At 46.1% G+C, this 14120-nt stretch overlaps 1 protein-coding gene across 5 annotated transcripts in view; it reads right to left on the minus strand.

Moving 5' to 3' along the window:
• meis2a (Meis homeobox 2a) overlaps positions 1 to 14120 on the minus strand; it is an 81921-nt gene that overhangs the window by 12757 nt on the left and 55044 nt on the right. For all 5 annotated transcript variants that reach the window (XM_056392901.1, XM_056392902.1, XM_056392898.1 and 2 more), the window contains exon 9: positions 12763 to 12839. In XM_056392901.1, the coding sequence (XP_056248876.1) occupies positions 12763 to 12839 (77 nt within the window). The remainder of the gene's footprint in view (positions 1 to 12762; positions 12840 to 14120) is intronic.

A 14120-nucleotide genomic window follows, 5' to 3' on the forward strand; every position in this document is an offset into this window, starting at 1 on the left:
CAGAGAGGGCCCACGTTTAGGGCAGCCACTGTGTTTACATAGTTTTACCTCTGTCTCTCTCTCCCTCGCTCCCTCTTTCTCTCATCCACCGAGCCTCCATACCCCCCTCCACACGCTTTTGTCTCCCTCTCAAAGGGGGACTGTTTCACCTCTCCTCCATGGACTTTCACTGACCTGTTTTTCTTTCCCTTTTTATTACTCCACTCATTGCCCTTTTGTGGCACCCCCCCACCCCCGCCCCCCTCTCAGCCCTATATGAGTAACATTTGCATTGCTCTGTCAGTCTAGCTGCAGAAGTCATTCCTCTCTGAAACCCGGGGAGTACGAGTCATTAAGACTGGAGTGGAAAATCAGACAAAGAATTATATATTTGTGTTGCAAACTGACACGATTTAACGAGCAGCTAATTAAAATAAATCAATAGCACTGCGGCATGCTCGCTCTCTGTCTGTCTCTCTTCCCTCCATCTGATTTTCTGTCAGCACCAAAGAGGTGGAACACTGCAGTGTGGAGCGCTGTGCTATTCTACTGATGTTTTTACCCTTAAAATCAGGCGTCAACTCCTGGCCATGCATTACGATGAATAAGTGAGAACTCAATGGCTCGTATACAATAGAGGGAGGGATAAAAATATGTAGCAATAATCTCAGGAATAACTCTATGAACTACAACAGCAAGACAAACAACAAAAGAAACAAACATAGACATCTCTCCCTCTATTTACCCTCCCATGTAACACCTTCTCCCCTCTTCCCCCTGTCCAGTCAGGGCATGTCACCCCTGGGCCTTGCAGTCCAGCAGCCTGACCCCTACATGGCGGGCTGTGCGGCCCCAGCTGCTGACTGTCCGTCAAACACCTCCAGAGCAGCGTTGGGCCAGGAAGACCACGCTTGTTGCCCCTTTGATCCGGCAAGCAGCAGCTGCTGCTCCACACAGCAGCACTTTGTTCCTCTGTCTCCTTACCACACTCTGTCCTACGGCACAAAAACACTGACTCCAGTGCAGAAAGTGGAGGGAGAGAAAGGAGAAGAGGAAAAATGTGGAGGGGGGGGGCGTATTAAGAAAAAAAAAAAAAAAAAAAAAAACTCACCCGTTTTCTCTTCCCTACAACATCAACAAGCTCTGACAACGGCAGTGGGGGTTTTTCTTGGCCCCGACACAGCTTTCAGGCATCTCCTCCTTAACGCTTCACCCTCCCTTCTCTTTTAAGAGATATGATAGTTATTGTTCAAATCAGCCAGGGTGAATGGAATGGACCGAGGCCAAGCCTGCCCCAGGCGTCAACACACCTGTATGAAAGAGACCTTATTGTAGCAACCCAGCATGGCTAACCTGCCCTAGCTCTACCAGTTTTGTGAAGTTAGGAGGGAGGGTGGAATCATCTCCTCTTTCTTTTTCTCCCAGACAGTTCCCTAATATTTCCCTTCATTAACCTTCATTTCCTTAGAGACCGGCACCTCTGACCTGGAAAGTTTTTACTAACACTGTTTTTTTTGAATATCACCACTAGACACGGGGATTAAGGAAAGAGTTGATCCACATCTCCCTTGTTCTCTTACTCTTGCACCCCCTCCCCCTTAAGATAACACCTTATTAATGTGCATAGGTGCACAAAAGGTATTCTCTGCCTGCCCAGGAGCTGAGGGACCAACAGCTGTGTTCTCCGCTGTTTGAAGAGCGTCTGAAAACATCCAGCACATGTCAATATGAGCCGCCGTCAAAGGTTCCAGTACATAGCACATGACAGAGGTCGTCAGCGCTGGAAGGTAACGTTCATTCCTCATAAGCCAGCTTCTCACCTTTTGGGTGGGTGAGGACTTCCTGCTTTCATGCAGGGCCAGCAAGAAATAGAACAGAGACATACTGGCAGGCTGGCGCACACACACACACACACACACACACACACACACACACAACACACACACACACACACACACACACACACACACTCAAATGCTCAATGGGGGGGTAGAATAAAATAAAAGAAAGAATGAATCCAGCACTATCAGTACCCAAGCCTACCCATCAGCCCTCCTGAGAGGAGTGGGTGTGCTCACAAAATCACCCCATTTAATCAGTGATGAGTGCCACCCCTGTCGCCCAGATTTCCCGTTTTTCCCACAATGCCAGGCCCATTGGGCTCCTTTGTATGTCTCTGTGGGGAGGGCAGGTATAATCTCCGTTTCCATCCACATCTCACTCCAATCATACAAATGTGTGACTTTTTTAGCCTCTCTGTCTCTTTCCTGCACTATCTCTCCATCTCTATTTCTCTCACCCGCTCTCTTTTTTTTTGTCTCTTGCTCTATCGTCTTCTGCTCCCTTTCATTCTCAACCCTTTTTTCCCTCTCTGCCTGGTAATCGAGTGAGAGATTCCGCGACTCTGTGACTCCCCCTTATTGTCAGATATCAAACAGGGCGGCTTTGTGGATTACCAGGGGAAGCTGATAATGACATGATAGAGGCGTGATATTTCAAACAAAATTGAGTGTCAATTGCCTGCATCGTCTAGGCAACACAAGTGTCTGCGTTGCAGCAGCCAGGCAGGAAATAAGGCCAATCTATTTCCTTTGCTTCATATCAAACGTCTTTCTTCTCCCTACTTTATAAGACTATAATGGGTTCAGCTCAAAGAGAAGAAGAGGGGGCCTGTCAAGAGGGGCTTCAACAGTTACATCCTTACGCAACACACATACATGCTTGGGTACACTCTGAGCATGCAGGTGCTGCACATGTACACACACACACACACACACACACACACACACAACTGCAGATATGAACTTATGCTCCTGAATCTCAAATGCATTAGCAGAAGTCAAAAAGCAGAGCCAATGGGAGGTTGTAGAGGGAGGGTGCCCCCATTTTACCACCCCGCCCCCAAACATATATACCCATGCACATGCTCTCTTTGCTCTTGCCGCTTATTTCCCCCCTCCTCCTCACACTGCTGTACTATTACCCATGAATTTAGGGCAGTGAACTGCACAGCAGTTTGAGCAATTAAAGAGTGACACCTAAACCTGGTGGGTAGACTGTCAAGATTCTCTAATGCCTGAGTTTAGGAGCCGCTGCACTTGGAGCCCGACAAGTGTGGAGTACAGTATTCCATGTATGTGTGTGTCTCTCTGCGTGTGTGTGTGTTTGTGTGTGTGTGTGTTTTTGGAAAGGGATTCTCCCTCCCACTGGGATGTCATCATCTTCTCATCACTGTGTCTCTGGCGTGCGAGTGAGTGTTTCCACCAAACACGTTTCCATGATGTGTCTGAGTGAGTGAGTGTGCTCACATCAATCTACATATTACTGACCACGAGCCATCAGTCGAATGCTATGAGCTTGCCTCTGACTTCCCCTATTGAATAATTAATCTTAAGTTTCAATTGCACATAATTGCTTTGACATACATAAGTCTCGAACGCACAGGCTAACAAACAACCATGTGGTGGCACGGTCAAAAGCAGAGTTTAGGGCTAAAAAGCCCAGCAGCAGGCTGGTGATATAAATAGCTGTTGTTTGTGGAGGGCACTGCTGGCAGATGCAGCAGTGACACTGTGGAGCAGACCACAGGGACTCTGATGTGCCTGGTGGCCTGAAGCGAGCCCTCAGCCTCTCAGATCAGCTCTACCACTGACTGTCTACAGCTTTGACTGGCCTCCTTCATATGTCACAGCCCGAAACAAGTAAAACAATCTCTGTGTCTCACCAAAGCCAAATTCAATTTAGCCGGCACTGCACAATATGCTCCTTGAAATTGAGTCTGTGAACTGTCATGAGTGATTCTTCCCAAGAAGGGTTCAGCAATTACCCCAACATACAGATGACCCCATTCTCGAAAATGTTTTATTTGTATAGGTTAAGATATAAAAGAAAAAAGAACCTAACCAGAAATGAGTTATACATTAATATCTGCGATTATTTCAGTGTAACTTTTTGGCAAATGGCAGATACATTCTGTATGTTTGGAGACTTGCTTTTTCCTTCACCTCATACCTTAGGAGGAAGCTGAAGAAAGTCATGGTAACAAGGAGATGATAAAGCAGATATGTCTTCGGGGGGTTACAGGCAGACACCCTCTACCCCCCACCAGGGGAAAGGCATTCCCACCGCCCTCCCTCGCCACCGCACATGCTCACGCAGACTCCCAATTGAAACATCATCATCAGTAATGGGAGGAATAAATATTCATAAGGCCGGGAAGAGAGAAACCCTAGATTAGGGTAATATACTCCTCATTGTTCTCCCCCTTCCTTTCTCCAGCTTTTCCTCTGTATCTCTGCAGCTTGTTATGCATGTAATAGCGATGCCTAATAGTGGTTAATTCCTCTGATAACTTCATCAAAGTGCGTGCACATGTGTGCTTCTGTGTGCATGGTGAGAATGTGGCAGCAAGCCGCACCGTTTATTTCTCACCTCTCCCAAATTGCAAATTACCGGGTTTGATATCTGCAAGATTTTGGGCAACGTTCCAGTTAAGATTGGATTGTTTTCGTGGAGAGGTCCTGTGACTCCCTTCCTCCGTCCCTCCCACAGTCCCTCCCCTTTTCTGCTTGGCAACGACTCTACTGATATCTCATCCATAACAGGCCTGAACTGGGCCAGAGCATGGCTTAAACAAACAAAGGGCTATATTGATTTATAGGGTCTTCCATGATGGGCTTATTGGCCTGCACCTCAAAGCCACAGAGGGCACCAGGCCATGAATCACAGCTTCACCAAATACACACATACATACACACACACACACACACACACACACACACACACACACACAGGTAAGAATCAAGAAGCATTGTTAAGGATGTGATTACAACTCTTTTCGCCCATTCATATCCAGAAACACTCGCTTTCATTGTGTCTTAAAGGAAGGGGGTCGGGGTGGGGGGGTGGTTGAGTTTGATACCACACAAACAAAAGCAAAGAGAGAAGAGCATGTTTATTTACATGCTGTTACTATATATCCACAGACACACAGGGATAGAGGGAGTGCAAAGTGTGAAAAAAGGGGGGAGGTAAAGAAAAACAGAGAGCAGGAGAGAGAGAGAGTGAGAGAAAGAGCATGCCTGGACAGAGAGAAAATACCTTGTAGAGGTTCACAGAGTTTAAAGAGCTCAGCCAGAGAAGGAGCTCCTGTCCTCTCTTGTTCTTACACACACACACACACACACACACACACACACACACACACACACACACACACACACACACACACACACACACACACACACCCTCGAGGCCATTCTGTTACACCTGGTCACCTTTATCCCTTTTAGTCTAACCATACTTCTCTGACCCACCCACCCCATACTCTCACCCCCTCCCTCCAAAAACATACACCATGCACACAAACATGTACACAACATTCAGTCGTCCTAAACACATCACCACCAAGACACACATAGCAGCAGCCTGTGGCTAACACACAGCTCCTTTGGCTATCTCCCTCAGCAGATAAAAGTAATTATTCCAAATCTACTCTGTCAGGTTGTCTGATCCTCTGGGGCCTCAGTTTAAATCTCTCTCTCTCTCTCTCTGTCTGTCTCATTGCCTCTTTCTGTCTCTCGGTCATAAGCCACAAAAAGAATCCGTGCCAACTGACCTCCAGAGTAAAAACATAAACAGAGCGCCTAGCCATAAAAACACATATAGCACCATAGCAGCTGAAGCACATGGCTTTCTTTGTGAAAACAGACCATTCCAAACAACTACCAGACCTTAAGTTAGATTTCTCTTTAAATGCATGACTTCAACACTAATCAAATCCACTAAAAAAAAAAAAAAAAAAAAGCAGTGATCAAACCTGGTGCTCTAAACAACTTTGAAAAATCACAAAAAATGCATTACATCATCTAGCATACAATCCAAAGGACTTATGCACCTATTCAGACGCCTAGTCCCTCTGTTGGCACTTGCCGTTGGCACCCATGTTAGGCTTTAGAGCTAAATAGCAGGCCAATATCCCAGGCTTTCCAGCTGCACGCCCTGAAAGCCCATGGAGAAACCATTCGTCCCAATGAGCTCTAAAGGCAAATGGAAGCTCATAAACAGAGACTTGACTGTATAGACTTTGCATTTTATCTTTCAGCAGTTTCCCCTTTTATGAGCCAGGGACCCCTATAACAAGGGGGAGGAAGGGAGGGATGAGCAAGATGGGAGGATGGCAGGGAGAGAGCAAGGATGACAGTAAGGATGTTAAGAAAGAAGACGATGGCAGAAAAGAGCAGAAGAATAAGAATGAGGTACAGGTTGGGAGAATGAGACGGAGGAGAACTGGGGTCACAAATCTTGCTGCTATTCTAGAACGTGACATCTTCGCTCGTTTGCGGCTGCTCATTAACAAACAATACTGCTGTGAAATTGGTTTAATGACAAAGTAATAAAATTGCTATTCTGCTCACAGATGGCCTCAGGCACAGGGAGATTCTGGCAGACTTACTGTGGCTGCCCGTATGCATTAAGCTGCTTGTTCATGAAAACAGCATCCTACTACTATCTTTCTCACTATCACCAACCTTTTTTTTTTTTTCCTTCTTTTTAACTTCTTTCTCTTCCTGCAAATGAAATAAATTAACCTACTTTCCTCCCTTCTATTCTCCTTGAATTCTCCCTCTCCCACATTCTCACCCTCTTGCTCTCCCTCTGAGTCTCTCTCTCTCCTCTCTCTCTAGTGTATTCTCTTTCTCGTTCTTCCTCTTTCTCTCTCTCTCTCTCCCTCTCTCTCCAGTTCTCACCCCGAGTACAGAAATTACCATCTTAAAATAAAAAAAAAAGGAGGCTCGCCCACGCAAACGCAGCTCGACTTCATTTCAAACGCAGAGCCCTTGTTATTAAACGACCCACCAATAAAACCAAGCCGTTGAGGAATAAAAGAGCCAAAAGGAGCAGAGAAGTACAAAGACCCCCCTCCTCCCATCTCTCTCTAATGCTTTCTCTGTAATGCCTCTTTCAGCTCTTTGCCTCTCTATCTTGCCTCGTCTGGCTTCGTTCTCCTTGCATGCCGTCTTTGCTGGGAGAATTCCACAGCCTTGGAGAGTCTTGAGCTTGTAATAGGAAAACAAGTAAAAAAAAAAACATTCATTTTGGTGCATGATCGCCCGGCAGTGCCAGTTTTATTAAAGCACCACCTGTTTTTCATAACTCCACACTCACACAGAGGTGGGCACTGGGCTGCTCAATGGCCACGGTGGGTGTCCATGCCATGCTATGACCCAATGTGCCCCCAGTGCCTGGTAAAGTGGGAGTGGGCCCTGTTAATCACTCTGAGCGTTTCCACAGGGCTCATGTACTCACACACTACGCATACACCGTGAGCGCACACATAAACACAGTAGCGCACATTAGCATCAGCTGTTTAAGACTCCCATGGCTTAGCCTGTGAGTACGGCATGTGTGCACCGTGAACGGGGATCTGGATCGGTAACAACTGCTGAACAAAATGAAAAACAAAATCAAACCTGTTACAACAGGGAGTCGTTTACTCTGCCAGTAATGAAAATATGTTTTTCCAAATGTGTTTCTCCCTCCAAAACTGATAAAATTGGATTATTATTACAGCATCAAGAAAGCAGCCAGATCAAATGAACTTAGCGGGCAGGGGGTGTTGGTAGGGGGGCTGGCACTTGGGATCTGACAACAGAGTCAATTCTGCTAATTAACTGCCAATTAGCGGTCCCTAAATGAGAGGGATCATGATGCCTGTGTTGGCAGCGCCCCGATAGTCTCGCTCTCTCATTCAGATGCACATATACACTCACGCTCGCGCACACAGACACACCAGAGAGATACACACACCCACACACACACACATACACAAACACAAACACAAACACACACACACACAGCCGCAACCCTGTCCACACTCCAGCTGTATATTTAGAAAGCCAGGGGCATAAGATGGCCACTGCCGGGAGTCCCTGGTTGCAGCCAAAAAAAGGCCTGACATTTCCATCTGGGTCAAAGTTAGACAGATAATCAGCAACTTCAGTCAACTAGCCCACCAATGTGGCAGAAAGGAAGGGACAGACAAGCAATAGGCAATAGGCAGTGATATGGAGGAGAGCAGGGAGCGGGGGAAAGGACCTCAAAAGCCTCTGTGTGAGATTCATAAGACTTAAATACTTATAAAGAGTGTGGAAAAAACAGGGGCAGCTGGGCCGGTTTCATAGCTTTATGTTACATTTGGAAAATATTGGTTATTATTTTGCATTTCATAATGGGCTCGCCCGCCAAACCAGAGGATCATAAAAAATCATAAAAAATCATAAAAGCCAGTATTTCTAAGTGTCTCATTGGACTGAGAGAGAGGGGTGGAAAACGCTTTGCTAAGTGGAGGAACAAATTTGGCTTTGGCTATGGCTTTTCTTCTTTTTTTTTTTTTTGTTCTCAGACACTACAAACAAATGTGCTTTACTGTTAATAACATTTTGCATGTGAACCTGCTGTACCGCCTCTCTGTACCTCTGCTGGATGGTTTAAACTCTGAGAAGTCTGGAGGGAACCATGGAGGGAGTGAGAGGGGAAAAAAAAAAAAAAAAGAGGATATGAATGGAAATGGGGAACATGCTGTGAAGAAAGCCACAGAGCAGTCAGTTCAGAGTATATGCTGGCTAAACTCAGTTTATCTGTATGCTGTGCTAGAGCGGGATCAGAATGTGGATTCTAAATAGATAGGCAGAACTTGTAAAGGCATGTGAGCGTAATGACTGATGAAGAGTATGTCTTTTTTAACTGTAGAATCTGTTCTCTGCAGCTCAGGTATTATCTATGTTTATTTCACACCTTTCTTATTCATCTTTCTGGGACACCTTGGCACTAACACATTGTTTACATGTACTGTTATTTTGTAAGTCTAGACTCATGAGCTTCTTATGAGCTTCTAGCGTTGCTAAGTCTCTAAATAATAGGATTAAATATCTAAAACCTAAATGGATGTAAATAGAGATGTATATGGTGTGATATGACGACTGTCTATTATTAGTGGAGTTTGTCCTCCTGGTGAGAGGGATTCTCAAAAAGAGAGATAAAACAAACACAATCAGTGCACCATGCCCTGCCCTGCGTGGCTGGAGAGATTGAGCCTATTTCAGCTCCTCTGTGGGCACAGGCCACTTGGCGCCGTTGTCTGGCGGATATCCTTCCCTTATCATGTGACCTGTGATCCGACAGGGGGCAAAGGTTGGCTGCGATCCGCCCGTGTGTCTTAATAACTCACTCATTGTATTCCTTTCTGCCGCTAATTAAAGCTTCTCTCCTGTGTGTGTGTGTGTGTGTGTGTGTGTGTGTGTGTGTGTGTGACTGTGTGTGTACGTGTCTATGCATGTATTCCCCCTGGGCTGTAGAGAGGAGGCAGAGAAGTAAAAATAGAGTGTGGCTTAGTGCCCTCTTTATTGTTATTAGTGCTCCAGTGGCACAGCAGTCAGTCATCAGAGATGCCAAGAACTGACATATTCGCTCTCCGACTTGCTCTGCCTCTCTCCTCTCTCTCTGTCTGCCATGGAAATGACCAACTGGCTGCCTGTGAGATGAGGGAATAATGAGCGGACGATTTCCTTCCTTTTTTTAGATGCTGCTTCTCTCAGTCATCTGTCATTGGCGTCATCCCTCGGTCCCATGTAACAGCCCTGCAAGCGTACGGTTATATGCGCGTACGTGCGTGCGTTGCTGCAGTGGTAAATAACGGCATGATAGTTGGTGTGTGTGTTTATGGCAGTGAGTGAGGGCACATCGTGCTGGGTCTGACGCTGAGACATGAAATGATTCGGTCAGGCCTCATTTAGCCCAGACTGATAGCAGGACACCAGGAGCTGCTGAGGCAGGCAAATACAACCGCTAGATACTGTAAACTGTAAACGCTTTTCCAGCGTACAGACACCTGAGTCTGCCGTTTCACCTACTTCACTATCCCAGAATGCCGTGTGTGACATGGCCCTCACCTTTTCTCACAATCTTAAACAAATGCAATTACTTGCCAGACCACTCCCCGATTCTGTTAACATGACGCCAGTTGTCTCAAATGTAAGCAGAGCAAACGCACTACCTAATGGTCAACTAATGGTGTCCTGACACACTGTACACACATAACATCTCTGTACATACAGAGAGAGCAGTGTCCCATTAGTATTTATGTGAATAGCGTGCACATACACACACTTATGCACACAGAGCATACTATTAACAGGATAATCAAGCCCTTCTCCTCATCTGCTCAACACCAGTGCGGTGAGATTGTGGACTTTAACCTTTTCCTTTGTTCCTTATTAACATCAGCAGTTAATGGGGTGTGGGCTACAAACAGGTGAGGCTGCAAGCTAATGGTATACACTAGATATAGAACCAGATGGAGTGCTTCCTATTATTCATAGGCAAAAGGTTCCAAAGCAGCTGGAGGTGGTCTACTATAGGTTTTGTTTTCTGTGTGTACAGCTGAGCTGCAGGTAAACGTAAAGGGAGGTGTCAGTTGGAGGGTATGGTGTGGGGAGTTGTGATGGGGCAAGAGGGGAGAGAGCGAGATGCACTGTCTATTGACTATCACACAGAGCACCCTTGTGCCCTCGCTGGGCTGCGATTGTGCCGGCGGACAAAGCCCTGATTCAGCACATCCTTTCCCCGAGGGAGAGCTCTGGAAACCGAAGACGGCGGCCATCCCCTCCCTTTCCCCCCACTCATCCTCTGCTTCTGTCTCTCCCTCCCTCTGTCTCTATCTCTCTCTCTCTCCCTCTCTCCGGCCAGTAACGTGGCAGCAGCCATGCATCAAAGAGAACTACAGAACAATGCAAGGGGCCAGCCAGGAATTTGAAGAGCTTTTTTTTTTCTTAAACAGGAATTTCATATGGCAGAGTTCTGTCATATCCTGGGTGGACCATCTCAGCGGTCAGAGGAACGAGAAACCAAAGAGCGGAACAAAGACACATTTAGTTGTAACTCACTGTCCCGCCTGGGTAAGAATATACAGGGTGGAAAGAAAACTTCAGCATCCTCTCTATTTCTCATCTGTGTGCCCCACCGTAAAATAGCCAATAACGTGGCAGCATCCGTCAGGCGTGATGACAACACCCAGAATGTACCAGAGATAGACCAGCCGAGTCTAAGCCCCTCTAATGACTTTATTTGCGAAAATTGATTCCCGGTGTGTTTTTGTTAACACAGCTGGTGTAACATTAATACGCAACCCCGTGTCCACCTATGTGTATGTGTACGTGCATGTGCGTGTGGAAACAGGGTTCATGAGGATGTTACCCAGTGCGAGACCTCTTTATAAATGGATCCGAGGGCATTTCAGTGCCCGGGCTTGGATTTCACGGCCTTTGGGAAGGCAGGGACTCTTCCTATATCTATCTCTGTCTATGTCTCTGTCTATTTCTCTCACTCTCTCTCTCTCTCCTCCCAGGTTAGCAGACTATTTCTGCATTAATCACCATGACACAGGCAAGGCAACTCAATTTTCTGCTCCTGTAGGTAAGGTGCGTGGCGTCCCGAAACGGTGGCACGAGGCATGAAACAGGCAAGCGGGGGCTAATCTTTGGTTACTGGTGTAATTGAAATGCTATCCACACTGTAGGGTGCATTAAAGTCTGATAACAGCGGTTCCTGTGGCCAATTTAAGTAGCTTGACTTCCCTTGGCTAGAAGGGAAGAAAGCAAAGGGTGAGAGAGAGAGAGAGAGAGAGAGAGAGAGAGAGAGTATGTCAGGATGGAGGGGAGGGAGACGAGGGGTGGGGGGCTGATAGATAAGGCCGACAAACCAGGCTAATTCTCCAGGCATGTTTCTCATTGTGATCCAGGAAAAATGAGAAAAAAATGAATCACGGAACCAAAAAATCAATTGACCCTCGGGTGGCTTGTCAGGCTGTGAGTCTGATAAACCTAAAAGCTTCGTTAATGTCGGCCTGCCTGTACCCAACAGATAGAGCACTTTGTAAATGAACCCGCTTTGATAAATATATTAAGGAAAGCTGTGAATAAAAGGCACAGACTTGTCATTTGTAAATAGAACCCCCGCTACATGGAATTAGAATGATAAAATGGGGTTCCATATAATTAAGTTTGTGTAAGACCTGAAATCCGTGCAAATACCTTCCTGGAATTTTGAAAGGAAGCTGTCAGTTCAATTAATCTGAACATCACCCTGAGAATGTACAGAACAAAATTAAGCTGCAGATAAAACCTGGGCTAGTATTTTGATAAGTAATTCCTGTATCATTTCTTTGCTTCTGTGATCATTTTATTTAATCCACCACCCCCAGTTATGTGCTAAGCCATCTACAAAGGCCCTGCTGGCCAGGCCACCAAAACCTTAATCCACCATATAGCTGGTGTAAAAACGGGGAGGGGGTGGAAGGCAGTTTTGCCTTTTGTGCGGGCACCAGTGGCGGTGCTAGGTATGGTTTTGGATGAAGGGGTGGGGTGGGTGTGGGGGCTGTAGGGGTAGCTTATGATCTCTGCCTTTCTCCCTTAAATATATCCCACTGAATACATGTGCATCAAACCACAAAGACCAGTGACTTAGCCGCAGAACACTTTGCCGATAACACCGGAACATCCTGGTAGCTTAAACATAATAATGTCACAAAGGTTGTCCGTGTGTACCTCTACGTGCGCACCTCTGTGTGTGTCTATATGCGATGGGGAGGGCTGTACATAAACGGTTTTCACACTTTAGTAGTATTAGCCGTCTTGGCTGGTGGGGAGAGGGAGGCGAAGGCTTTTGAAAATGAAAGGCAGAGCGATGCTGGTGGTGGAGATAGGACGAGCGGAAATCTTGACTCACCAGTTGTTTACTTGTAAGATGGTGAGGCCTGTGTCTTGGGCTAGCTGCTTCTTCTGCTCTTCAGAAGGGTATGGGTGCTGCAGGAGCAAAGAGAGAGAGAAACACACACACACACATGAGCCTCTGTCTGACATACAGATTACTGTAAATATTCACGCATGTAAGCACTCGTAAAGAGAAGCCCTGGAAAGGGAACACATGCTCCGAGTCAGGTTCCTAGCCGTTGCCTGTTATTGTATGTATTCAATATGTTCACGTGTTTGTTGTATTGTGTAACCCAAGACTGCACCTTCTTGTGACCTCCACCCAACCCTGCCCCTCCTTTGCACAGTATAGACATTCACAGCATACACGTGTACACCCACTCACACAAACACACACACACACACACACACACATACACACACACACACACACACACATACACACACACACATACACACAATTCAGTGCAAAACCTGTCAGAGCTGGCCAAACAAGTTTGTCAAAACTGTCAACTGTGATATCCCCCTTCCCTATCCCCACCGCGCCCACACACAAACAACATATATTGCACACACCGAACATATGCACCTCGCACGGAACAAAAAAACCAAAAAATAAATAAATTAAAAAAACACTTACGAGAACACACACACGCATACACTGACAAACAAGACTTTGCAGCAGGCCTAACACAGATACTGTGGTGTCTGAGAATCCCTTTATAATACCAGGCAACAGAATGAGTGGGTGCAGATTTGCAGTGAATACATTTATCTTTCCTTGAATGTCTGGCATGTATCCTGGTGGTGGCTCTTTCATAGAGAGCAGCTGAATACAGACTAATGCTAAAAGAACAGAATGCTGTGAAATCTCCGACCACAGCCTCGCCAAAATTTTTTACCTGAAAATGTAATTCTGCGACCAGTGCTGCAATGATACTATTTGTGTCAAGTCCAATCTAGACAACACGAGCTGATATAAATGGCAGACCTTGGGCTGCCTTGCTCCCCCTGGGCCTGCTATGAAGCATGACAAAACAACAGTGATCGCTGGTGACAGATGTCTTTAAGGGCCAGATTAGGAGTCGGGGCGCACGCAAACAAAACAAATGAGACCCTATGTGTTTCATTCAGCCGCTGTAGACAGAGAGCACGCATGCACACCGAGTTATAACATAGACACAAGCATGTGCAAACAGAAATGCACGCACACACATACAAACATTCGTACATCTGACACCTGCAAATCACAGCACGAACATTCCTTTTAAAAAGCGACACTTGAATCCTCCTATTTTCAGGTGCTTTCAAGCTCCATTAACGCACATTCTTCACCTTTAAGGAAAATACCTTTGGCCTCAAGACTTATTCCCT

This window comes from Seriola aureovittata, chromosome 13 (assembly GCF_021018895.1).
Source record: "Seriola aureovittata isolate HTS-2021-v1 ecotype China chromosome 13, ASM2101889v1, whole genome shotgun sequence".
Taxonomy (NCBI): Eukaryota; Metazoa; Chordata; class Actinopteri; order Carangiformes; family Carangidae; genus Seriola; species Seriola aureovittata.